At 40.0% G+C, this 26,931-nt stretch overlaps 2 protein-coding genes across 2 annotated transcripts in view; one reads left to right on the forward strand and one right to left on the reverse strand.

The window, feature by feature from the left end:
* LOC126262689 (zinc finger protein 358-like) overlaps positions 1 to 26,060 on the forward strand; it is a 76,358-nt gene extending 50,298 nt beyond the window's left edge. Inside the window, exons 6-7 of the mRNA XM_049959464.1 lie at positions 7,935 to 8,390; positions 23,984 to 26,060. Coding sequence (XP_049815421.1) covers positions 7,935 to 8,390; positions 23,984 to 24,328 — 801 coding nt within the window. The 3' untranslated portion in view covers positions 24,329 to 26,060. The remainder of the gene's footprint in view (positions 1 to 7,934; positions 8,391 to 23,983) is intronic.
* LOC126263364 (dynein axonemal heavy chain 10) overlaps positions 1 to 26,931 on the reverse strand; it is a 1,742,213-nt gene that overhangs the window by 1,239,164 nt on the left and 476,118 nt on the right. The window lies entirely within an intron of this gene.

The following is a 26,931-nucleotide window of genomic DNA, read 5'->3' on the forward strand; positions in this document are numbered from 1 at the left end:
AAGGATGCATGCCGAACACAGGAGGAACGTAGATACAGGAACCATTGGTATAACAATTGTAAATTTTCATAGCTGTGTTGGGAAAGTACCAGCTCCGAGTGCTGATAGAAAGCATTGATGCTCAAATCGTTATAGGCAATGAAAGCTGGCTAAAGCCGGAGATAAGTTCAGCCGGAATTTTTGTGAACTTGATGGTGTTCTGATAGTTTATCTTGTCACGAAATTGAAGTAGATAGTTCCTGTCTGTTAGCATGGGCAGAGGTCATTGTTGGCAACTGGAATAAAATAATAATTGAATCATTTTACTGACCTCCCAATTCAGATGATACAGTTGCTGAAAGGTTCAAAGAAAACTTGAGTTTGATTTCAAACATGTTCCTGACTCATATGATTATAGTTGGTGGTGACTTTAATTTACCCTCAATGTGTTGGCAAAAATATACATTTAGTTTTGGAGGTACGCATAAAGCATCATCCAAAATTGTGCTAAAAGCATTCTCTAAAAAGTATTTTGAGCAGTTAGTTCATGAGCCCACGTGAATAGTTAAAGCTTGTGAAAACACACTTGACCACTAATAATCCTGAGTTAATAACAAGCATTTAAATTCACTTGACACCTTCCTGTGAGACAATCTCCACTCCTTCCAAATTGATAATATAAGTGTAGACGAGATGTGGCTTGAATTCGAAGAAATAGTATCAGTAGCAATGTAGAGATTTATACCAAATAAATTAACAAACAACGAAGCTGATCCTCCTTGATACCCAAAACGGGTCAGAACACTGTTGCAGAAACAACGAAACAAACATGCATGCCAAATTTAAACAGACGCAAAATTCCCAAGGTTGGCGATCTTTTACAGAAGCTCAAAATTTAGTATGGACTTTAGTGTGGGATGCTTTGCTTTTAACAGTTTCCAAAACGCAAAAACTGGCAGAAAATCCAAAGAGATTCTGGTCATATGTGAAGTATGTTAGCAGCAAGAAACAATCAATGCCTTCCCTGCGCGATAGCAATGGAGATACTACCAAAGGCAGTGCTGCCAAAGCAGAGTTACTAAACAAAGCATTCCGAAATGCCTTCACAGTAGAAGGCAAAGTAAATATTCCAGAATTCGAATCAAGAACAGTTGCCAACATGAGTAAGTAGAAGTAAATATCCTTGGAGTAGTGAAGCAACTTAAATTGCTTAATAAAATCAAGTCTTCTGGTTCCGACTGTATACCAGTTAGGTTCCTTTCAGAGTATGCTGATGCATTAGCTGCTTACTTAACGATCATATACCACCATTCGCTCAACGAAAGATCGGTACCCAAAGACTGGAAAGTTGTACAGGTCACACCAATATTCATGAAAGATAGTAGGAGTAATCCACGTAATTACAGGCCCATATCGTTAACGTCGATATGCAGGATTCTGGAACATATATTGTGTTCGAACATTATGAATTACCTCGAAGAAAATGGTCTATTGACACATGGTCAGCATGGGTTTAGAAAACATCATTCTTGTGAAACACAAGTAGCTCTGTACTCAAATGAAGTGTTGAGTGCTATTGACAAAGGATTTCAGATTGATTCCGTATTTCTGGATTTCCGGAAGGCATTTGACACTGTGCCACACAAGCGGCTTGTAGAGGAAATTGCGTGCTTATGGGATATCATCTCAGTTATGTGACTGGATTTGTGACTTCCTGTCAGAGAGGTCACAGTTCGTAGTAATTAACGGAAAGTCATCGAGTAAAACAGATGTGATTTATGGCTTTTCTCAAGGTAGTCTTATAGGCCCTTTGCTGTTCCTTACCTATATAAACGATTTGGGAGACAATCTGAGTGGCCGTCTTAGGTTGTTTGCAGGTGATCCTGTCGTTTATCAACTGATAAAGTCATCAGAAGATCAAAACAAATTGCAAAACTATTTAGAAAAGATATCTGAATGTTGCAAAAAATGGCAGTTAACTCTAAATAACAAAAAGTCTGAGGTCATGCACATGAGTGCTAAAAGGAATTCGTTAAACTTATGTTACATGATAAATCAGTCAAATCTAAAGGCCTTAAATTCAACTAAATACCTAGGAATTACAGTTATGAACAACTTAAATTGGAAGGAACACACACAAAATGTTGTGAGGAAGGCTAACCAAAGACCGAGTTTTATTGGCAGGACACTTAGAAATTGTAACAGATCTCCTAAAGAGACTGCCTACACTATGCTTGTCCGTCCTCTTTTAGAATACTATTGCGCGGTGTGGGATCCTTACCAGATAGGACTGACGGAGTATATCGAAAAAGTTCAAAGAAAGGCAACACGTTTTGTATTATTGCGAAATATGGGAGAGAGTGTTACAGAAATGATACAGGATTACCGAGACTGGAATAATAGAGAATTGTGAAGGTGGTTCGATGAATCTTCTGCCAGACACTTAAATGTGTTTGCAGAGTATCCATGTAGATATAATGTAGATGATTTTAAAAATATGACTTAAGAAACTGTTTGACTCTCTATACCCCACACCAAGAGTATTACCACAAAATCAGAAGAGAACCTCTATGAGATCAGATTCTCAACTATTTTACTAAATCTTTGTTTTTTTTCCTCATTCATCTAACTAATTTTAGAGTTGTTTAGTACCTCTTGTGTATCTCAAATTTCTTCTTGGCTGAGTGGTTACAAGATTCCCATAGAAATAAGATAAGATTTATGTGTTTGATCACTGATTGTGGTATCCCGGTTAATGAAACATGTAGTTTCACATTCTGGTTTAGTGACAAACAAACTACAATATCAACAACTGTCACCAAGAAACTAATATTGAAGTGTGTAACAGAAATTCAGCACCCAGATCAGTAATCTACAAACTGCTGCTGTGTAGGACCATCACCGCAAGCTGCTCTGTGCTGTATCATAATGCTGAATCAACAGACTTGTTTTTGTTTCTGTACCATTAATTAGCCAGTCATTCATTAACCGCTGTCATATCTTGATTTCCCTTTTCCCATTAATGCCTAAATGAAGACCTACATCCACATACATTCTCCAAAAGCCACAATATGAAGGTTGGAAGAGGGGTACCTTTTACCTTGCTTCTAAATTATTTCAATCTTTTCCTTTAATCTGACCTGGTGGGAACCTCAAACACTCGAACACTACTCAAGAACGGGCCGCACAAGTGTGTGTGTGTGTGTGTGTGTGTGTGTGTGTGTGTGTGTGTGTGTCAGTCATCTGTCTTTGACAAAGGCCTTGTGATAGTCTTTTTGTTCTGCCTTAGTGTTTTTGTTGTGCCAATTTGCGACTCAGCAACTCCACTACATGGTGAGTACCAACTATCCTTTTCATATTGTTACATTTCATATCCTTTTCATATTGTTACATTTCATACTCGATTTTCCATTGCTTGAAGTTGACTGTTCATCTTGCCTGCTACCATCCTCACATGCTTGTTCCATTTCACATCACTTTGCAGCGTTACACTTAGATATTTAATAATGTGACTTTTTCAAGCAGCACAACACTAATATTGTATTTGAAGATCACAGGATTGTTTTTCCTACTCTTTTGGAGTAACTGACATTTTTCTGCATTTGGAGTAAGCTGCTATTCCTCATACCAAATAAAAATTCTAAGTCATCTTGTATCCTTTTACAGTCACTCAACAGCAATGCTTTCCCCTATACTACAGCCTCATCAGCATCCACAACCACACCCCATCCATCATATCATTATAGAGAACTAGAGTGGTTCTACCACACTTCCCTAGGACACTCCTGGTGATACCGTTGGCTCTGATGAATACTTGCCATAGAGGAGAATGAACTGTGTTCTATTACCTAAGAAGTCTTCAAGTCACTCACATATCTGGGAACCTATTTCGTACAAGTACCTTTGTTAACAGACTGCAGTGGGGTACTGTGTCAAATGGTTCAGGGAAATCAAGGAATATGGAATCTGCCTATTGCCCTTCATCCATGGTTTGCAGTCTAGCATGTGAGAAATGGGATGCTGAGTTTCACACAGCTTATGCTTTCTAAATCCTTGCTGTTTTGTGGACAGAAGCTTTTCTGTCTCAAGGAAATGTACATGTGTTTGATAAAAAGTAATGGAAACACTTTCAAAACGTGAAGTACGTGCATCCATGGCATTTCTGCTGTCTGTAGCTGATAACAGAAGGTCAAAGTAGTGCAGTTAGCTGCAATGGTTTGAGTCAGTTGCTGTATGTACTGTATGAAAGTGTGAAAGGCCAGTTCAAGTGCCCTAACAGTATGTTTAGGAAGCATGAACAACGTGTGGATCAAGATTGAAGTGCCATGTGGTCAGAGGGCACAACAATGCTTTCTTCTGGCACTGCATCCCACCATCCTTCAAGAGCACACATAGTCCCACAGGGTGAACCCAGTGCAGGAACTCCTGCGTACATGGGGTAGGCTATACTGGAACATCCACTGTATTCATATGATATGAGTCCGTGCAATTACGACCTGTTTGCCAAAATGGAGGAAGCTCTTTGTGGTAGGTTCTACAACACAAAAAAAAGATATCATCTGTGCCTTAGGCCAGTCCTTGCAAGACATCAACGTAGATGGATACACTGGCAGTGTATGATGCCTTCCTTCTCTGTGGGGGAAGGTGATTGAGACAAGGGATGATTACATTGACAACCTGTAATATGGTGAACATAATATCTGGTATGAAATACTACTGTGTTGCCAATACTTTTCATCCAACACATGTATTCCATTTGAATTTAGAATACATTCAAGAATTCTGCGCATACCGATGTTATGGATGTAGGTTTGTAATTTTATGGGCCCATTCTTTTACCAGTCTCATATACTGTAGTCACCTGCAACTTTGCACTGGTCGAGAGACTTGCAATAAATGCAAAACTGGGATTCCATCCAGGCCTGACGACTTATTTGTTTTCAACTCTTTCCGTTGCTTCTCAATGCAAGGATGCTTATTTTCATGTCCTCCATATGAGAGTCTCTGCAAAAGTCAAACATTTGGAGCTGTGTGACCTGCCTGAATGATTTTTTTAAATGCAAAATTTAAGAGTTGAGATTTTGTTTTGATGTCTCCTGTTGCCACAGCAGACTGGTCAATGAGTGACTGTATAGAAGCCTTTGATTCAAATAGTAATTTTACATAGAGAGAATTTTCTCAGATTCTGGGCAACATTGTTTGCTAAAGTGTGACAGTGGAAGTTGCTGTATATGTTGTATACTTACATCAGTCTTTTTATAGACACACGAATTTCTACTAACTTTTGCCTGCCAAGATTTCCACAGTGTTTTTTAACCCAAGAGTACAACAGTCTCTGCTTCCGCAGCATTGTACAAATTTCCTTATTACACTATAGTGGGTCTTCCACACCCTTAATCCACCAATCTGGTAGATACTTCTCGAGAGTGGGATTTATAATCAGTTTAAATTTTGCCTATAATTCCTTTGCATGCACCATACCTTAAGTAAATGCTGTCCATTCATTGTCTAAGTAGGATGTAAACAACTACGTATCTGTCCTTTCCAGCATAATTACTCTACTAGCCTTTTTACGGGATATATTAACTTCAATAAGCAACTAAGCTATGACATCAAGATCACTGATCTCTATACTGACACTATCAATAAGGTCTGTATTCCTAGATTTCTGTGAAGGGTTTGACACTGTGCCCCACTGCAGCCTGTTAATGGAAGTACATGCATATTGGGGGGTTGGGGGGTGGGATGCATCCAAATATGTGAGTGACTTGAAGAATTCCTAGGTAATAGAATGCAGTATGTAAGTGTTCATTAGGGACCAGGGTATCATCAGGAGTGCCCCGGTGAAGTGTGGTAGACCACTCTAGTTCTCTACAAGGTCTAAAATACATCCGTTTCATGTGGGTCATTGATCTAGCAGGTTAGCATCTCAATATAGTTTCTGGAAGATGCATTCATCACTACTTCACACAACTGTCTGTCCGTTCCACCTGCAGTGAATCCAGTAACGTCCTTGTCTGTACTCTGTAGGTTAAAATAGAGTCCAACTTTTCTGCACTACTGATCACAGACTTTCATTGAACAATTTTATAACTGTTATGGCAGAATCCAATGATTAATTTGAGTTCAGTTAGGATTGTTACTCGTGTCCTGGTAATTTCACAGTTAACACTTGATTTCAATCTCTACATAGACAGTATATTTGTTGAAAGCAATTAACACTCCCCTACACACCTTTCCGATACATTCAATTGGTGTTACAGTGATACGTTCCATGTCTCGTTAAATATTTCAGGGCTTCTGGCTTCGGGTTTCATACAACTCTCGGTTCTGAGATTAATTTGAGTGCGACAAAATCCTAGAGGGCAGTAAATCCAGGAATTTTGTTATGAATGCTTCAGCAGTTTACTGTTAACATCCTGACAGCCAAAGTGTCTTTACCTTGTATGCGAAGTGATTTCTCTCTCTCTGTGTATTGACCATATAATATACCCAATCTTATGTGAAATCTAACTCAAGGTGTTTTTTTCCAGAGAAACTGAAATATGCAGTGCTCCTTTTTAAGAAAGATGATAAGAGAGAAGAGAAATTCTATCAATCAGTTTCACTGCTGATATCGTTTTGCAAAATTTTTTGAGAATGTGATGTATTCTGGAATAGTATCTCACCCTATCAACAATAATATCCTCAGCAAATCACAGTTTGGGTTTCAGAGAAGTTGCTTTACTGAGAAGAATGCCATTTTCATGTTCACTCACCAGATTTTACAAGCATTGAATAATAAATTAGTGTCAGTTGTCATTTTGTACAACCTATCCAAGGCATTTCAGTGTGTGAATCACAGTATTTTCCCAGATAAATTGAAGTTTTACCAGGTTGATGGTATAGCCAACCAATAGATAATGTCATATCTAAACAAAAGAATGCAAAGGGTTGTATTTAGTAATTCAATCAATATAGTCTGGAGACTTAATTCTAAATGGGGACAAATCATGTATGGTGTTCCACTCAGTGTTGCATCCACTATTGTTCCTTATATATATGCAAACGATCTTCCACCCAGTATACAATGAGCAGAAGTAGTTCTTTTTGCAGATGACACTAGTATTGTAATCAATCCAAGCATACATACAGAAACAGAAGAAGTGGTCAAAAAGGTTCTTACAAGCATCATTACTTGTTTTCTGCGAATGTCTCACCCTCGAATTCCCCCCCCCCCCCCCCCCTTCATATTCAGTTCTGCAGACCTAGCGGTACTACACCAAAGTAGATGTAACACTTGTTGAGGAAATAATAAATAGGGTGGAAACTTCATATGTGATGTTCTCTCATAATCACCATTTAGACATCTGTTTAAGTACTGTGCATTCTGCTGCTGCTTCACGAAGTTTGTTGTAAATAATTCACTACAGTTCAAAAGGAACAATGATGTACATAATTACAATACATGAAAGAAAAATGACATTCATTACTCCACGTTACGGTTCTCTTTAGCATAATGCTGCAACAAAAATATTTTACTGCTTGCCAAGTTATATAGAATATTTGATAGAGAGCAAAACAAACTGAGAAGGTTGCAAAATGGTCCATCGAACATAAAACAAACTAACTAACTCACTAACTAATTAACTGGTAAGCGTTCATCAGAGAACCTCAAACCTGTACTTTTATTGTTAGTTAAGTGTGGGCTTCTTAGTTGAATCATTGTTTTTTATAGTATTCTCAGCTATTGTATTACATTTAAAATGTAACAGCTTTTTGTTAGTTTTTTGAAATCACCATTGATACAGTATTTTTCTGCCTTGCATTGTACCCTAAAGCACCCTTGCTGATAAATAATACTTATGTTTAGAGTACATTCTTTTTTTCTCCCTTATATTTGTCTCATAATAATTAGTTTCTATTTTGTATCATTTGTGATCTTAAATGCCACTAAATGCATCAATGATTTGCAGGTGATTGCACCAGATGGCTCTCTGAGGATTCAAGTTGAACCACCAGCACCAGAGTATGATCTCGGTTCTGATGGTGGCCGAACATTGGAGACAGCCACGGATGATACAGAAACTGATTCCATAGATAGGAAAGTAGATCATGAAGATGGAGAGACACAAACTATACAACATGTGTCACACTCCCATACGCAACCTGAAAGTGATCCAGTTTGTACTCCGAGAGATGAAATTCAGGCAGAAGAAGAAAGAAATGAGCACATGGAAGTAGAAGCTGAAACGGAACCCAGATCTATGGTAGAAGTAGAAATGAATGAAGAACCACAACAGGATCTCTTGCGTATGGCACGTGCTGGTGACATTCAGTTTGTTAAGGATGCAGGAGATGGCACATATCAAGTGCTCTCGGAGCAGGAAGCTGCCGAAATAATCAGACATCCTTCAGCAGCTGCTGTAGAGGTCAGTATATCATTACAACTGAGTTCGAAACACATTTTTTGACAAGCTGACATCGTTTCGCAACCATTACAGAAAGCCCTCAGGGGGCTCAGCATTCGTTTGCTGGTTACGGGCTTGGCGAACCCGGGGTCCTCGAGCTGTGGACTGGTGTGCGCCACCAGTCTGCAGATACCGTAAGCTCTGGGCATGCTTCAGCAACCACCGTGTGGCGCACCGGTGGAACGTTGTGTGTTGCAGGGACCGGGGATCTTGGCTCGATTGCCTGGATCGTGAGGACGGTACATACCTCTATAAAAAAACCTTCAATCTTAAGGTGTGTTGCGCGCCGACAAGATGCATGGCTGTTGAGGTGGAACAGTCGCTAGCGGGCAACCTCTGGGGAACCTGCCGCACCTCAGTTGTACGAGGCTTATCCAGGCATGCGGGGCTCTGTCTGGATGGACATAAGTTTCCCTAGCTGCTCGTGGGACGACCATGGATACCACGAATTCTTCCTCTTTTCCTCCTTCTAATTTTTCGCTGGCCAGTGGGATGGGTGGACCGCTGGTAGGCACTACTGCCCAATCCAACAAGAGGGCTCGGTTAGCCAGTCCTCCTGACTCAGGTGTCAGCAAACGTACAGCAGTTCAGAGTAACAGAGCACATACTGACAATCAGAATGTGTTTTTAATAATAAAAAGGAAAGAGGGTTCCTTTGAAAAGGTTTCGCCATTCTATATCCAAAAGGGTCTAGAAGGAATCGCTGGCACTTTAAAATCAGTGAAACGTTTATGGAATGGGACACTGCTTGTTAAAACATCAACTGCTCAGCAAGCAGTTAACCTTCAAACAGCTAAAAGCTTGGGGGAATACACGATAGATACAGAGCTTCACAGCACCCTGAACTCCAGTAAGGGTGTTGTTACCTGTAGGGATCTTGTTGACATTCCTGTAGAAGAATTAAAGAGTGAGTGGGCTCAGGAGGGAATTGTTGACGTTCAGAGCATCATGAAAAGGGTGGATGGGAACCTGGTGAAATCTGACTCCTTCATTCTTACTTTCAATACCCCCAAACTCCCAGAACACATCAAGGCAGGATTTCTTCGACTAAACGTCCGGTCGTATGTCCCAAACCCAATGCGCTGTTTTAAGTGCCAGCGTTTTGGGCATACAACTCTAGGGTGTAAAGGAGAAGCGATATGTGGCAACTGCAGTAAGGCTGCCCATGACGGAATTGACTGTTCGTCGCCTGTCAGATGTATAAACTGTTCTGAAAGCCACCCTGTTTGGAGTAGGGACTGTAGAATCTTCCTAGAGGAACGTAAAATACAAGAAATAAAAACAACTAAGCGTATCCCCTACAGTGAAGCCAAAAAGATCTTTAAGGCCATGCAGCCACCCACATTCGTTACGTCTTTTGCTTCCATTGTTCAGAAGCCGCCTCCAAAAGTCGATGCATCTACACAGACGGAGGTTGTTAGTGTTGGCACGAACACCTGCACGTGTCAGTGCACTTGCAAGGCAGCAAGTGTATCAGAGCCTGTCGCCCCTCCTCGAACAGCAGAGAAAGGTACAGTAGCTAACATTGTAGAGCCCCAGGCATCTCCGATTGCTGAGGCTGTTCCAAAGCCCAGCGTGGTCATAAACACCCCCGCTCCAGTTCTAGCAAAGCCGCCTAAACAAAGGAAAGCACACATCAAGCAGCACCAACAGGTTAAATCGGCTGGTAAACCCTCGGATCATGTTAATGTGGTCCCACTAGACGCTTAATCAGACTCTTCCCCAGAGCTGATGGAGTCTGAGAATGTGGGGCAATCATCTCGCCCCAAGACTGAGCCTCCACCTGCTGCAGTCTCCCCACCTCGGCGGAAAGAGAGGCAGAAAATACAACCCCTGTGATGGCTCCCATATTGCAATGGAATCTGCAAGGGTTCAGGACACATCTGGAGAAACTACGTCTATTGATTCAGGATAGACCTATGTGTGTATGTCTGCAAGAGACAAATTTCAGTGAAACATACACCCCTGAGCTACGTGGTTATCTTCTCCACAAAAAGGACGACCTGAGTGGACAGAGAGCTCGAGGAGGAGTAGGTATCTTCGTCAACACCGACTACCACTCCTCTCCTCTCTCCCTCACGACGAATTTACAGGCAGTTGCAATATTAGTACATGTGCGTCATATACTAACAGTATGTTCGCTTTACCTGCCCCCACATGATGTGCTCGACGAAGAGGCTCTCAGTGATCTTCTTACACAGCTCCCCCACCCCTTCATCCTCTGTGGTGATATTAATGCACACAATGTGCTTTGGGGCTCTGTGAGTACTTGCCCCAGGGGTAGAGCAATCGAGAGGCTTCTTCTGTCTTCCAATGCCTATTTGCTAAATACAGGTCAAAGCACGCATTTTTGCATTGCAACTGGGTCGTTCTCTGCCATTGATCTATCGCTTTGCTCTCCAGCCATCGCCCTCACTGCTGCATGGGAAGTGGTTGATGACTTACACGGCAGCGATCACTTCCCCATCTGGATTCACCTGCCACATGCAGTGGCACCGGAAAGGAAACCGCCTCGATGGGTGCTCCGTAGAGCCAACTGGGCACTGTATAGTCAACTAGCCCAGTTTGAACATCGGGTCAGTGTCCAGGAATGGGTGGATCATATTACTGCAGTGATCCACCGCGCCAGTGAAGCGTCCATCCCACAGTCCATGGGACAACCGAAGCGGCAGCCTGTCCCTTGGTGGAACGACGAATGCCGCTCTGCAGTCAGGGCTAGGCGGGCAGCTCTGCATAGGTTCAAATGCCGGCCAACTGTAGAGAACCTTGCAGCCTTTCGGGTGGCGAGGGCAAAGTGTCGTCGGGTTATACGAGAGAGCAAGAAGAGGTCGTGGCAGCAGTTCCTGAACACCATTAATCGTTCTACACGAAGTTCCATTGTATGGGAGACCATAAGGAGGATTTCTGGGAGAGGTGGGAGGTGCCCTATGGCTGCTGTAATGTGGAATGGTACTCTCCAAACGACCCCAAAAGATATTGCCCAGTCTATGGCGGCTCATTTTGCAGCTATTACTGCAACCGCCAGTCAGAATCCAGCTTTCCAGCCCCACAGAGTGGGGAGTGCTGAGAGGAGCTGAGAGGAGCAGTTTTGACATCCGCTCACCCAATACAGAAGAGTACAACTGCCCATTTTCCATGTGGGAACTGGATTCTGCATTGTGTGGGGCTCGTGATACATCCCCTGGTCAGGATAGAATCCACTATAGCATGCTGCGGCACCTCACAGGGAGAAATAAAGAAATCCTCCTCCGACTTTTTAATCTAGTTTGGATGTCTGGTCACTTCCCCGACTCGTGGCATGAAGCAATTTTAATTCCTCTTTTAAAACCTGGGAAAGACCGCACGTGCCCGGGTAGTTACCGTAGTGTTGCCCTCACTAGCTGCATGGGAAAGACCTTGGAGCGGATGGTCAACCGCCGCCTTGTCTGGATGTTAGAATCCAGACAACTCCTTAGTCGCTTTCTGTGTGGGTTCAGGAGGTATCGCTCCACCTTTGATAACCTGGCCCTCCTGGAGGCGGCTATACAACAGGCTTTCCTGCGCCAGCATCACCTGTTGGGAATATTTTTTGACATTGAAAAGGCATACGACACTACTTGGAGGCATCTTATCGTCAGGCAGCTCCACAAATGGGGTTTTCGTGGATGTCTTCCCAATTTTATTTGGTCCTTCCTGTCGCCACGTTATTTTCGGTACCGAGTCAGAAACGTACTGTCTAGTCGCTTTGAACAAGAGAACGGTGTCCCTCGAGGTAGTGTTTTAAGTGTGACGGTCTTTGCTGTTGCTATTAACAGTATTACGTCTGTTGTGAAAAGTCCTGTGCAGTGTTCCTTGTTTGTGGACCATTTCTCTGTATTTTGCTCTTCTTCAAGCCTTGCAACGACGACTCGTCAATTGCAACTCACTCTGCGACGTTTGAATGAATGGGCACAGAAGAGTGGTTTTAAGTTTTCAACTGATAAGTCGGTGTGTGTTCTTTTTAACCGTTCTCGTTCCATTTTTGACTTGCCTGAGTTGAGGATGAGGGACACCGTTCTGAATTTTAAAGACACGGTGAAGTTTCTGGGCCTCACTTTTGATTCTAAGCTTACGTGGCTGCCACACATTAAGGAACTGCAAAAACGGTCTCTTAAGACGCTGTCTATTTTAAAATGTCTTAGTCACCACACATGGGGAGCAGACAGGACTTGTCTGCTCCGGTTTTACAGAGCCTTTGTGCGGTCCCGGCTTGATTATGGATGCACGGTGTATGGGTCTGCAAGACCCACTTATTTGAAGCTGTTGGATGTGGTGCACCATGAGGGGATTTGGTTGGCCACTGGGGCATTCAGAACCAGCCCCATACCGAGCCTCTGTGCAGAGGCAGGTGAACCGCCTCTTCACCTCCGGCGGCGTCTACTAATGGTGCGCCAGGCCTATCAAACATTATCCACACCATACACACCTGCATACCACACTGTTGCTCGGCCTCCACTGGAAAGGCTTTTTCGCAACCAGCAACAAGGCCCTATGGGATTCGTGCAAAGGATTGCCTTTTAGAGATGGGTGTGGCCGGTTTTAATGTTTCACGTCGAGGTTGGAGCAGATATCCACCTTGGCTCCTCCAGAGACCCACACTGATTTTAAACTTGGCAAATTTTAAGAAAGACAGTACATCAGATTTTACTTTCAAATCTTTTGTTTTTTAACATTTTAGACAGGCATCATGATTTTACAGTAGTCTACACTGATGGATCCCAACAGGGGGATTTTCTTGGCTGCTCAGTCGTGTTCCCCGACCGTGTCATCAGGATTCGCCTTCCCCAGGAATACACTGTTTTTTCCGCAGAACTTCACGCGGTCCTGAAGGCATTGGAGCAGATACGGTTTACTCAGGGCAAACACTTTCTAATTTGCTCTGACTCACTGAGCGCATTACAGTCATTGCAGAACCTGTACCCAGCAGAGAATTTGGAACAGCTGATTTACGACCAACTGTACATCCTCCAACGACAGGGCAAGCAAGTGTCCTTTTGCTGGGTGCCAGGGCATGTGGGCATACGGAGAAATGAACAAGCCGACAGAGCTGCCAAGGACGCCTGCAGGTTACCGGATGTGACACAATGTTCTATTCTTTTGCAAGGTGTCGTTTCTGTGCTGCAGCGGAAGTTTATGCAATTGTGGGAGGAGGAATGGCTGGCGGTGAGGGAAAATAAGCTGCGGTTGGTGAAACCCACCATCCAGCCGTGGTGTTCCTCCTGCCGGTCACCTAGGCGTGACGAAGTGACCCTAACACGTCTTCGCATAAGGCACTGTCCTCTTACGCATGCCTTCTTACTACGGCGAGAGGAACCCCCTCTGTGTGATGCCTGTGGCGTACGAATCACTGTACGCCACATTTTAGTTGAGTGTGTTTTATATCATTTTGTTAGGGCGGAAGTTAATATTAGTGGGGATCTGCCCTCGATTTTAGCCGATGACGAGGCGAGTGTTAAGAAAGTTTTAAGGTACTGTGATGTTTCTGGGCTTCAGCCAAAAATTTTAGGTTGGAATTTTTAGTGTGTTGCCGAGTGGCTTACCACTCCTTTTTTATTCTTGTAATAGGCCAGTTCCAAACATGTGCTATGTCTTTCATTTTACCCCTTCCCCTCCGTTCTCTTGCAGTTCTCCTCATTATGTGCTGCTTTCCTCTTTGCTACTGTTGACGTGCAAACTGCCTCTGTAGACTTTCACCTATAATTTTAATCCTATTTTTGCACTTGCTGCATTTTAGTGACACTCGTCCGTTGTTGTTTCCGTTCGGGCGCTAAAGACTACACTGTTGAGCGCCCATAACACCATATCCATCCATCCATCCATTACAGAAAATAAACTTCATCAAAGCTTATCCCAATAGCTACTAATTTTTTGACAGTTTCTGTCATGTCAGCTTGTACCATATATAACATTTTCCTTTATATTTTCCCTTCAGTGCTTATATCAATATGGAGTATCCTTGTACATGCAAATAATAACAGTGGTAGTACTGATTACATCCTACAGTTCTCTTCTATACAATTCACAAATATCAAAACAGATTTTTCAGAGAGGTGAAGCCAGAAGTATACCATGGTTTCAGAATCTGCTTTTTACTGTGACAAACATTATAATGCATCAAGCAACTGTTGTTGTTGCTGTTGTTGTTGTGGTCTTCAGTCCTGAGACTGGTTAGATGCAGCTCTCCATGCTACTCTATCCTGTGCAAGCTTCTTCATCTCCCAGTACCTACTGCAGACTACATCCTTCTGAATCTGCTTAGTGTATTCATCTCTTGGTCTCCCTCTACAATTTTTACCCTCCACGCTGCCTTCCAGTACTAAACTGATGATCCCTTGATGCCTCAGAACATGTCCTACCAACCGATCCCTTCTTCTAGTCAAGTTGTGCCGCAAATTCCTCTTCTCCCCAATTCTGTTCCATACCTCCTCATTAGTTATGTGATCTACCCATCTAATCTTCAGCATTCTTATGTAGCGCCACATTTTGAAAGCTTCTATTCTCTTCTTGTCCAAACTATTTATCGTCCATGTTTCACTTCCATACATGGCTACACTCCATACAAATACTTTCAGAAACGACTTCCTGACACTTAAATCAATACTCGATGTTAACAAATTTCTCTTCTTCTGAAACGCTTTCCTCGCCATTGCGTCTACATTTTATATTCTCTCTACTTGACTATCATCAGTTATTTTGTTCCCCAAATAGCAAAGCTCCTTTACTACTTTAAGTGTCTCACTTCCTAATCCAATTCCCACAGCATCACCCAACTTAATTCAACTACATTCCATTATCCTCGTTTTGCTTTTGTTGATGTTCATCTTATACCCTCCTTTCAAGACACTGTCCATTCCGTTCAACTGCTCTTCCAAGTCCTTTGCTGTCTCTGACAGAATTACAATGCTATCGGCAAACCTCAAAGTTTTTATTTCTTCTCCATGGATTTTCAATGCCTACTCCGAACTTTCCTTTTGTTTCCTTTACTACTAGCTCAATATACAGATTGAATAGCATCGGGGAGAGGCTACAACCCTGTCTCACTCCTTTCCCAACCACTGCTTCCCTTTCATGCCCCTCGACTCTTGTAACTGCCATCTGGTTTCTGTACAAATTGTAAATAGCCTTTCGCTCCCTGTATTTTACCCCTGCCACCTTCAGAATTTGAAAGAGAGTATTCCAGTCAACATTGTCAAAAGCTTTCTCTAAGTCTACAAATGCTAGGAAGGTACGTTTGCTTTTTCTTAATCTAGCTTCTAAGATAAGTCGTAGGGTCAGTATTGCCTCACGTGTTCCAATATTTCTACGGAATCCAAACTGATCTTCCCCGAGATCGGCTTCTACCATTTTTTCCATTCATCTGTAAAGAATTCGCGTTAGAATTTTGCAGCTGTGACTTATTAAACTGATAGTTCGGTAATTATCACATCCGTCAACACCTGCTTTCTTTGGGATTGGAATTATTATATTCTTCTTGAAGTCTGAGGGAATTTTGCCTGTCTTATACATCTTACTCACCAGATGGTAGAGTTTTGTCAGGACTGGCTCTCCCAAGGCTGTCAGTAGTTCTAATGGAATGTTGTCTACTCCCGGGGCCTTGTTTCGACTTAGGTCTTTCAGTGCTCTGTCAAACTCTTCACGCAGTATAATATCTCCCATTTCATCTTCATCTACATCCTCTTCCATATCCATAATATAGTCCTCAAGAACATCACCCCTGTATAGACCCTCTATATACTCCTTCCACCTTTCTGCTTTCCCTTCTTTGCTTAGAACTGGGTTTCCATCTGAGCTCTTGATATTCATGCAAGTAGTTCTCTTTTCTCCAAAGGTCTCTCTAATTTTCCTGTAGGCAGTATCTATCTTACCCCTAGTGAGACAAGCCTCTACATCCTTACATTTGTCCTCTAGCCATCCCTGCTTAGCCATTCTGCACTTCCTGTCAATCTCATTTTTGAGACGTTTGTATTTCTTTTTGCCTGCTTCATTTTCTGCATTTTTGTATTTTCTCCTTTCTTCAATTAAATTCAGTATCTCTTCTGTTACCCAAGGATTTCTACTAGCCCTCGTCTTTTTACCTACTTGATCCTCTGCTGCCTTCACTATTTCATCCCTCAAAGCTACCCATTCTTCTTCTACTGTATTTCTTTCCCCCATTCCTGTCAATTGTTCCCTTATGCTCTCCCTGAAACTCTGCACAACCTCTGGTTCTTTCAGTTTATCCAGGTCCCATCTCCTTAAATTCCCACCTTTTTGCATTTTCTTCAGTTTTAATCTACAGTTCATAACCAATAGATTGTAGTCAGAGTCCACATCTGCCCTTGGAATCTCTGCCTTACCATTATATAATCTATCTGAAGCCTTCTAGTATCTCCAGGGTTCTTCCATGTATACAACCTTCTTTCATGATTCTTGAACCAAGTGTTAGCTATGATTAAGTTATGCTCTGTGCAAAATTCTACCAGGTGGCTTCCTCTTTCATTTCTTAGCCCTAATCTATATTCTCCTACTACGTTTCCTTCTCTCCCTTTTCCTACTGTTGAATTCCAGTCACCCATGACTATTAAATTTTCGCCTCCCTTCATTACCTGAATAATTTCTTTACCTCATCATACATTTCATCAATTTCTTCATCATCTGCAGAGCAAGTTGGCATATAAACTTGTACTACTGTAGTTGGCCACAGTAACGCATTCACTATGCTGTTTGTAGTAGCTTACCCATATTCCTATTTTTTTATTCATTATTAAACCTACTCCTGCATTACCCTTATTTGATTTGGTATTTATAACCCTGTATTCACCTGACCAAAAGTCTTGTTCCTCCTGCCAACAAACTTCACTAATTCCCACTATATCTAACTTTAACCTATCCATTTTCCTTTTTAAATTTTCTAACCTACCTGCCAGATTAAGGGATCTGACATTCCACGCTCCGATCCGTAGAACGCCAGTTTTCTTTCTCCTGATAACAACATCCAACTACAGGATGATAAATAGTTGACTGACGATTTTCTCACTCTAATGACAACTGAAGAGAGAAAACAGTTTATTACACTTTATTGGTGGGTAATGTAGTATAATTTGCAAATGAATACAATCCTTTTCTAAACACTGCAGTTTTTAATCAGTTTCAACTGTAGTACACATGTATATTGGTGCAATTTTTACAACAATGCATGCTTCATGATTTTTACAATACTGCATGCTTCATGATACACAGTGCAGTGTGCACTTCCTGCTGTATCATGTCTTAACCAATAATATTTCATTAAACTCCAAAGAATATAGTGATTACGTGCTTATATTGTTAAACACACCAAGACAGAATTTTCCCTCCAGTGACATTACATTACTCGAGGCAAATTTTCAGAGCACATTGGTAAAAAGCCTCATAAAGATTGTTGTTCCGGCTTTCTTGACAATGTTAGCTCTGAAGACTGATTCCATGGTGATGAAGTTTTAAAGTGTGGAATGTTCTTAAAAATACTGTGTTGCATAAAGTCATCACTAGGGCTATTGTTTCATTCTTTAAAGGAAAAAGTACCTTTGATCCTCACGAGTATGCATTCTGGGTGTTCACAAATTTTTGGATTCAGATAAATTTGAGACTGCGAAATCAACAGTACCCATTGTATAACAGTTATGTTTATCAACAAACTTATACAACTACAGCCACTGCCAATAACAGTAACAACATAATAAGATGCATTACTTATCTGGCAAAAGGAAGAAATGCTTCTGTGGAAATTTTGTTGTTTTGTACATAATTAAGTACAGTTTAGGGCAATAATGAAATAATATGTAAGCTTTCACAACTCTCCATTTTGCATTTTTGTGGAAGTTGGAGTTTTCATGCTTTTCCAGTTTTTTGGACAAATGTACTAGATCCCTAAGAGATGTATTAGTTCATTAATTTACTTCCACGTTGAAAATTGGATACAGTACAACCCTGGTTTTACAATCCTATGCCCACAATGTTAATTTGCACCTGATTTTGTGTCAGCATATTTATAATTTTCCCGAGATTCACATGAAAAAATGTTTGTGGACGAAAAATGATGTTGGCCATCCAGTAGTGTTTACAAATATTACATGGTTAAGTTTATTGACACCAGAGCACTCTACTCAGCAGATTTGACCTGGTAAATGTCTAAAAGTTGGAACAATTTGTGCTGTATTTCCCACCACTGCCAAGCTCTACTTGGCGTGGTGGCTGATGTGAGTAACTAGGTTCGTTGAAATGAAGATATCATGACCAATTACAAGCATTTCCAAACTGTCTCTGCTGCACAAACACAGTTTAATGATTGTTGTGATGATTGTGACACGTTTGTCGAACCATATCTAGCGTGTTTCGGCCCATGGCCACGTGGAGCGTTGCTCAAATGTTTTTAGTTTAAGCACAGTGCTGGTTACGTATTTCATTCATGCTGAGCAAAATGTGTTTCAAGAATAAACCCTCATTCAAAAACCCACAATATGCGCTTGCTATCAGTACAAATTTAACATATACCAACATCCAATCAATTTTACTACAATATATAGTGAGTAGTTTAGCATATCTGAGGAATGTGCAGGATTTATGCTAAGTGAACATAGATAAAAGTATGCCACAGTGTGCTACCACCTGGTGGCACTGATATAAAGTTCTAGTTGATTGGCACATTGTGAACTGTGTATCAAATCCATGTACTTGGGCCATAAGGCAGTTATGTCACATGAGTTGTGCATCCACAAGAGCATCTTAAACCGTGCACAACTAAAGGTGTGCTCGCGATCCTGTTGCCAAGTTTCACAGAGTCAGAGAAGCAGTAGCGTGGTAGATGTGTGTCGTATCTTTCAGATTGCAGCATCTATGTTACGTTTAACAGCATTCAAAGAAAAATAACCAATAAATTCAAAAGGTGTCAAAAGTTATGGTGTTCACATGCTCCAGTGCTCTTACACAGTAGCCACCACTGATTACAATGATAGGTATGGTTCAGTGACTTCATTATGGTTTCATTGTTCAAGGATCTTCAAAATAATTTATTAATTACTATTGTGTTGACTATGTGAAACAAGGTTCTATGATGTATAACCAATAATTACATTTTGCAAAATAGATAACAAGATGTAATTGTGATTTGTCATCATTAGCTTTGTGATATAGTAATCTGCAGTTGTTCACCATCTTTCTTGCGAATCATTCTTGTTTCCCTTAGAAACTGCTTTTCCTTACTGACTGGATGTATTGGGAAAAATGGAGGGGGATTTGATAAAGGGGCTTCTCAAAGGGAAATTGAATTTTCATCTAACCATGACTATTGATAGAAGCATGGTGCACACACATTTTGAATATATGTATCATAAGGTATCACACTAACCAAACAGTGGAAAATCAAGGATGGAATGTAACAACATTATGAACAGTAATGTTGCTACTTACCATATAGCGCACATGCTGAGTCGCAGATAGGCACAACAAAACGTTTCTCACAATAAAAGCTTTCAGCTGTTGACCTTTGTCAACAATAGATGACACACACACACACACACACACACACACACACACACACACACACACAAACAAACTCTCATCCAAACACAACTCACTCGCACGACTGCAATCTCAGACAACTGAAACCACACTGCGAGCAGCAGCACCGCTGCACGATGGGAGTGGATCCAGGCCATTCCCTGTTCCCATTCCAGCACTATAAAGATGTCATTCCACCACCACACCCAGTCTTTATTTCTTTCCTTTTTCATTATTTCCACCCCCCCCCCCCCTCCCCACCTCTCCTCTGTCCTCTATCTAACCTGCAGCACTTCACTGTCCGCCACCCCCGCCAAACCATCCCTCCCTCTCTCCACCCAAGTCCTCTCCTTACCCCCACCCAGTCGCCACTCGCTGCTGCTCACAGTGTGGTTTCAGTTGTCTGATACTGCAGTTGTGTGTGTGAGTTGCATTTGTGTGTGTGTGTGTGTGTGTGTGTGTGTGTGTGTGTGTGTGTGTGTGTGCGTGCGTGCGTGCGTGTCTAACACTGATGAAGGCCAGCGGCCGAAAGCTTTAACTGTGAGAGTCTTTTTGTTGTGCCTATCTGCTATATGGTGAGTAACAAGTTTACGGTTAAATTATTGTTACAAGGTATCACACTAAATATTTTTAATTGAAAAAGAAAATAATATACAGGATCTATATGCATTTGACATAGTGACCACTTTTCCCTCCTGCAGGGATAAAGTATTTCCCTACCTGCAGGGATCAAGTATTCAGTGGCATTGCAACAGAATCCCATGTTTGTTGTTCTGATTTCTAGGTGTCTTGTTGCTTTAATATTTGAAACGATGCCAAGCAGCTACAGCAGACTGTTTGCAACCGAATTTTTGTATTAGGCTGAATAGAACAAAGATGATTTTAGAAACTATAAATTAATTCAAAATTGTCACAAAGGGACAGAATGAAAGGTAATAGCTTTATACATAAAAAGGTTTCAAAATCAGTCTGATCTGTACTATTTTGCATGGTATGTGGACATAACTAAATCTTATTGGAGTAAACTCCATGTCCTCTTTTCCCCATGTCCATGCCCATGTTTTCCAATGAGATGCCTTGTTGAGATTGATTCACAGATGGAACTATCAAACTAAAACAAATAATATGGAACTATATTTATAGACCAAATATGTTGTTTCAACACTGGTATTGCAAAAAAGTATTACTCTACATATACCTTAGGTAACAAAAATAAAATAAATATTTTCTATTACATCAGACGACTGCAAAACAGGAAAGTTTTTTATTACAAAATGTAGTAACAAGCTTCCTCCTTCAAACTCACACCTAACAACAATAGTGGTGTATATTAGAACTAGATCACTTAGACAGCAATACTGTTCAGGGCAAAAAATAGGCTATGAACACTTTTTCCATCCTGACCATTTTACCCCACCTTCTACTAAATGTAATATCATATCTGCTCTTTTAAAGTAACAATAAATGATTTCATTAAAGTGTTTCATCAGATTACTTATGAGTCAAGTTATAAAGAGGATATTCAAAACTGAAAAAAATGTACAGGTTTAGAAGGAATAAAGTAAAAGTATTTTTTCATCATGAATAGACTTCAGACAATGTGAAAGAAAATGGTGGTTGATGCCACTGGTGAAAGAATTAAAATCTACTCCTATTCATTGAGTGTACTGCCCACCCCATCCCTCCTCTCTGTATCTGCAATTCAATTTTTGTAATTTAACCCGAACCCCCCCCCCCCCCCAATAAAAAGGGGAGAGAGTGGCTTTTTTTATCATCATCATCCTTGACTTCTTCTCTCAACTGGCTTCTCCTCTCATTCTTTCAACAAGTTCATTCCATTTTCTTCTATTTTATTGAGGATGTTAAATATGTTCACGGCCCCCCTAATTTCCAAATTCTGAAATCTGTCTACTCTTTTGGATCCCTTACTACTCTTAGAAACCCCATCTCCATTGCTTGTATGTGACTTTCTTGACATTTACTTGTAACCCACAATTCACTTTCGTAATCTTTGTTTACTGCCATTGTCTTATAAAATTTCAATCTTGTTTCTTTGATGTTTCTCCTCTGATGGTTAATTGCAGTATTTAAGATAAGCTTCTTGTTTTTTGCTTATAACTTTATCTAATTCTGATATCCAAATTTTTAACCCTTTCATCCTCCTTAGTTTTTTCGTTTTTCCTGAGACTTCTTCAGCAGATTTCTTAACTGTATTTTCTATGTTTTTCCATTCTCTCTTTATTTCTTCCGCTTCTGCTTTACTTCTTGATTAAGTCTCTTCTGATACAGATCTTGTATGTTTTCTGGTACAGATATTGTATGCTTTGTGCATTTAGTAGATATACTTTATAGATTTTTCCCTTCATCTTTTCGTCTGTCAACTTTTTGTTCTTTCTCCATTTCGTGTACATATCTATGGTATTTGAGATATTACCAAGGTATGGTCAGAACCTATGTTGTATCCCCTGTACACTCTTGTGTCTTGTACTTTTCCATGTAATTTTTAATTTATGATAATGTACTCAATAAGAGTCTTAAATCCTCAAGCTGAGCATGTATACTTACGGATATCTTTTTTTGCGGAACAGTGTATAGGTTATCTTTAGTTTGTTAAAAGAAACAAAATCTCTAAGCAATCTTCCATTCTTATTTATGGCATTTTCTGCCATCGTTCCCACAATCTGTAGGATAGGCTTATTCCCCACCCTTGTGTTTAAATCTCCAATCAATATAACTCAATTAATTGTCCTACTTACTTGTTACTCTGTAGCTTTTTCTTTGTTTGCTAAACTTCCGACATTCCATGTTGCTACCTTAATTGTATTAGTAATCCATTTATTCTTAACCCTTCTCTTCGCCGGATTCATCATTGGTTATCTGATCTCAATCTGAGGCTGTTTCAGGTAAGGGAAATTCACCTGGGCACCTTATGAGGGCTCTGCAAGTGTAGTTGGATAGCAGGGCTGCCACTTTGTGACCTTTCAACCTGCCTGATTTTCTTTTAAGGGTTTACTCCCCTAGGGAGGCTGGCTTCCTTATGCCAGAGTGTCCTCCCTAAAGTTTACTTGTAATGGGAGGACAGGGAAAGGGATATGGGAAGAACAGACTTAGGATAAGAGAAAAGTCACCAATAGGTTGTTGTGGGACTTACTGACAGCGTAGCCCTCCAGATCAAGAGTGTGCAAACTTCCTTGCCCACACAGACAGTGCTATGTATAAGTAGTGTCCTCTGAGGTGGGGGATTTTTTTAAAATATATATAATTGTCAAAATTTAATTAACATACAAAATGTTCCATAGTTAGCCTTATACAAATTAAAAAGAACAATCACTTTTATTGAAGGCAAATATTTGCTGTCAATTATGTATTTTCTTAATGTTGTGTTTTAACTTTGCAATATAATAGCACAGTAAAATAACATTTATACTGCCAGAAAACAAACTTTAACTTTATGTAGTATTGTAATGACTATAAATTACAGTTTACTTTATATGCAGAGATTTATAGATCTTCATTAATTTCTTGGGTCTCTTCTCTCCTAAATTATTTCTTAATTTTAACCAAGCAAGACTGCAGGTGGAGAAGATTCTCTGAATGGGTGCGATGGCAGGGCAAGAGATTAGGTACTAATAAAATAGTTGTAAGGATGGGTTAATGTTTTAAATCAGTAAATCATAGGAATTTAAATTGAACTACTTAATCATCAATATTGGGGGGGGGGGGGGGCAATAAAACCCAATTTTGCCCACTGGGTTAGGTTTTTTTAAAGAAATACCCAGGTTTTTCTCAACTGTGATCTGCAAGTATTTATGCAACTGAAGTATAAGTTATTCTCCTCCTTTTAAATATATCCATGATAACTACAGTTATTAGAATACTATAACTGATATAAACAAACCTGTTAAGCATTCTCCTCCTCCTTAATCTTAAAGATTAATGCAGTGTTAAGATTTTGACTTGATTTATGCAATGATGTGAATTAAAATGTCATATGAGTCAATAAATGCTTTCTCCTTCAGGTGCTGGATGCAGAGGTTGAAGTAGATCCATCTGAAGTCGTAACAGAAGAAATACAGGCTACCACAGAGACAGCAGAAGGGACATCTTTAGGAGCTCTAGTGGAAGCTATAAGATCTGCAGGCTACTGTGTGCACGAGGATGGCGAGCGCATAGTCATCACTTCAGAATTAGGGGATGTTGACGAAGGAGTGATTGAAGTGGAACCTCAACAAGTGGTCCATCAGGAAATTGTTTACCGGGAAGAAGGAGACTGTGAGGTTGCATCACCCCCATATGTCCTGCTTGAGGAGACAGCAGAGGTGGTCACAGAAGTTGCTACTGAGATAGTATCATCTGATTCTTGAGGTCAGTGTAGCCACCTGCCAGCTGCTCCTCAGCATTACGTTCTGCTTGAGGAGACTGGCAGAGTGGTATCTAGTGCCATGGAAACAATCTCATGAAGCACTCACATTGAACACGGCCACATAACTCAGGGAACAAGGTTAATGTAATGTGTGGCATGCAACTTTAACTATTGTGGCTTTTGACGAGAGTGCACACTAATTTAAAATGAAATAATCAAAATATTAATGTACAGAATTCTAATTAATTAATAAAAATGTTTTACAGTAACCTCCAACAGTTGCAGTTTGTTGACATTTGCTTAATTTATTATTATTATTTATTTTTTAAACATGTCCATTTATTTTTGAAACATGTCGAGGTGTAAATCTAATGCTCAGATTCGCAGCAGAAAAAATTATCCTAATTATACAATGATTTTTTCATGTTGTTGTTCTTGTCTTGGCGGTGTGCTGGAATACCCCTTTCTTCCTTCTTATTCCTTAGCACCGCTAAGACAGTAACACCATTGAAAAAATTTTATATAACTGGTACAATAAATGTTTGTCTATTGTCAAAATTGCCAGGCAGTTAGGTTTATGTCTTGAAACTCATATTTAAAAAATAATTTGAAAATTAAACAAGATACAAGTACCAACTAATTATGACTGGCAGTGGTTACTGTGAAAACACATGATAATTTTAGTAAAATTCCACTATAGATAAAAACACATAATATGGCTATAAATTATTCCCATTAATAGTATTGTCAAATTTGTACGATTTTGTTTTGTCACGCACATCTCTACTACATACTGTTCTCTCAGATATTGTTGCTTAACAGAGTGTCTTCTACAAAGGTCTGTTAGTTGTGCCTGTTCCTTTTGTATATTATATTAAGAAGAGGCGTGGTGAAAGTGTTTTGAACATCGGAACCTGTGGCAATCAACAATCTTATAATTACATACTATGTAAATAACAATGTTGCACTTTCTGAAATATTGTATTATATTCCAATCCTTGAGCATTTATCATCTTGTCATTTTATGCCTGGAATATAATTTACAGATTATCTGATATGGTAAATTGCTGTTTAACCCTATAGTATGATTTGACATTATGATGTCATGACTGAGTATTGTGTACAATTTTAAAACATAGCAAGTGTCCACAGTTAACTGTGGATTCATAGGTGGAACAACATACATTTTTATTTGAGTGTTAGATTTAAAATGTATCAGATGAACACTTACATTGTTTTTATGACGTTTTATTTCCTTTGAAAACTGAGCAGTTTGTTTTAAAACAAGTTATGTAAGGAAAAATAGAAGAGTGTGTGTGTGTGTGTGTGTGTGTGTGTGTGTGAGAGAGAGAGGGGGGGGGATGTTACTGTTGATGTAATGTTGATGACAATGATGAAAGAAGGAAGTGAACTGTTCTTCACTTTCTACCAGTCATAACTGGAGCTTGATGGTATTTTTGTGAAGCTAGTCAAGCATACAACGATGTCATCATGCAGATGAATATTTTAATACACACAAAGATTATGTATAGTCTCAAAAAATGAGAAACCTACAATATCTAAAGTCACCATAGAGTACAATTTTGTAGCATTAAATTATCTGTGATATTGTAAATAAAATTTTGTTATTTGTTAAAGCAGGCTGACTTCAGTGTTTGCCCCTGCCTTTGTGAGCTAGTCATGTACTAATTTTTCAATTGCGTTCATTAAATGAATAACATAGTCTCACGATACATTCTCTATGTAAACTTAAAATTTCTCCTGATGATAAGAAATACTATTTTGGTGAAATATTTCACATTTATACAATTCAGTCCTAAGAGAGTCTCTGTTGTTTGATCCATGAAGACCAGAAACATCAATGAAAGACAAAAGAAACCTGAAACTTATAATGAAGTATTTTGAGCATAATATTAGTCTGCGAGATCTTACATTACTGTAGCACACAGTAGCAGCAAATTCTTCAGAAATACCCATTTCTATCTATAAATATGTCTATGACCTCTCAACATGTAATGCATGATTTATGCAGTTGCATGTATGCAACAAAAAGGGATGGAAGGTAAATGCACAACACCTTAAAAAAGAGCTCTGTTGACTAAGAGAGAGAACGCATACAGAAGAAAAGTTGGGAAACCTTTATATTGCAGCCCCTCTTATAGGGGACTATTTTATACACAGAGCTGGTATCATGGTTGGTGTACTAGCACAGAAATTGACAAGGAGAAAGTTGAATTGCAGACATATGACGTGTTGAAGGTTTAGGATCAGAAGAAGGGAAATTGATTAATATTCTTGAAGAATAATAAGTAAATATTGCATTAGTGCCCTATGAAGCATTTGAGTGGAAAATACATCTTGTAGGTATTAAAAACTTAGTACAGGTTTTAATGTCATACAGTGAAATACGAGCACTGAGCAAACTGTAGTATTTCCATATTAATAGGTGGAAAAATTATAAAATCTTATTAGGGAACATACTTTTATGAATGACAGAATGCTATCAGTATAATATAAGTATGCTTCAGTTGAAGGAAAGTACAAAAATAAGTGACCAGAATTACAACAAACTTCACGAATAGCTTTGAAAATCAAGTAACACAG

The sequence above is a fragment of the Schistocerca nitens genome, chromosome 6 (assembly GCF_023898315.1).
Source record: "Schistocerca nitens isolate TAMUIC-IGC-003100 chromosome 6, iqSchNite1.1, whole genome shotgun sequence".
NCBI lineage: Eukaryota > Metazoa > Arthropoda > Insecta > Orthoptera > Acrididae > Schistocerca > Schistocerca nitens.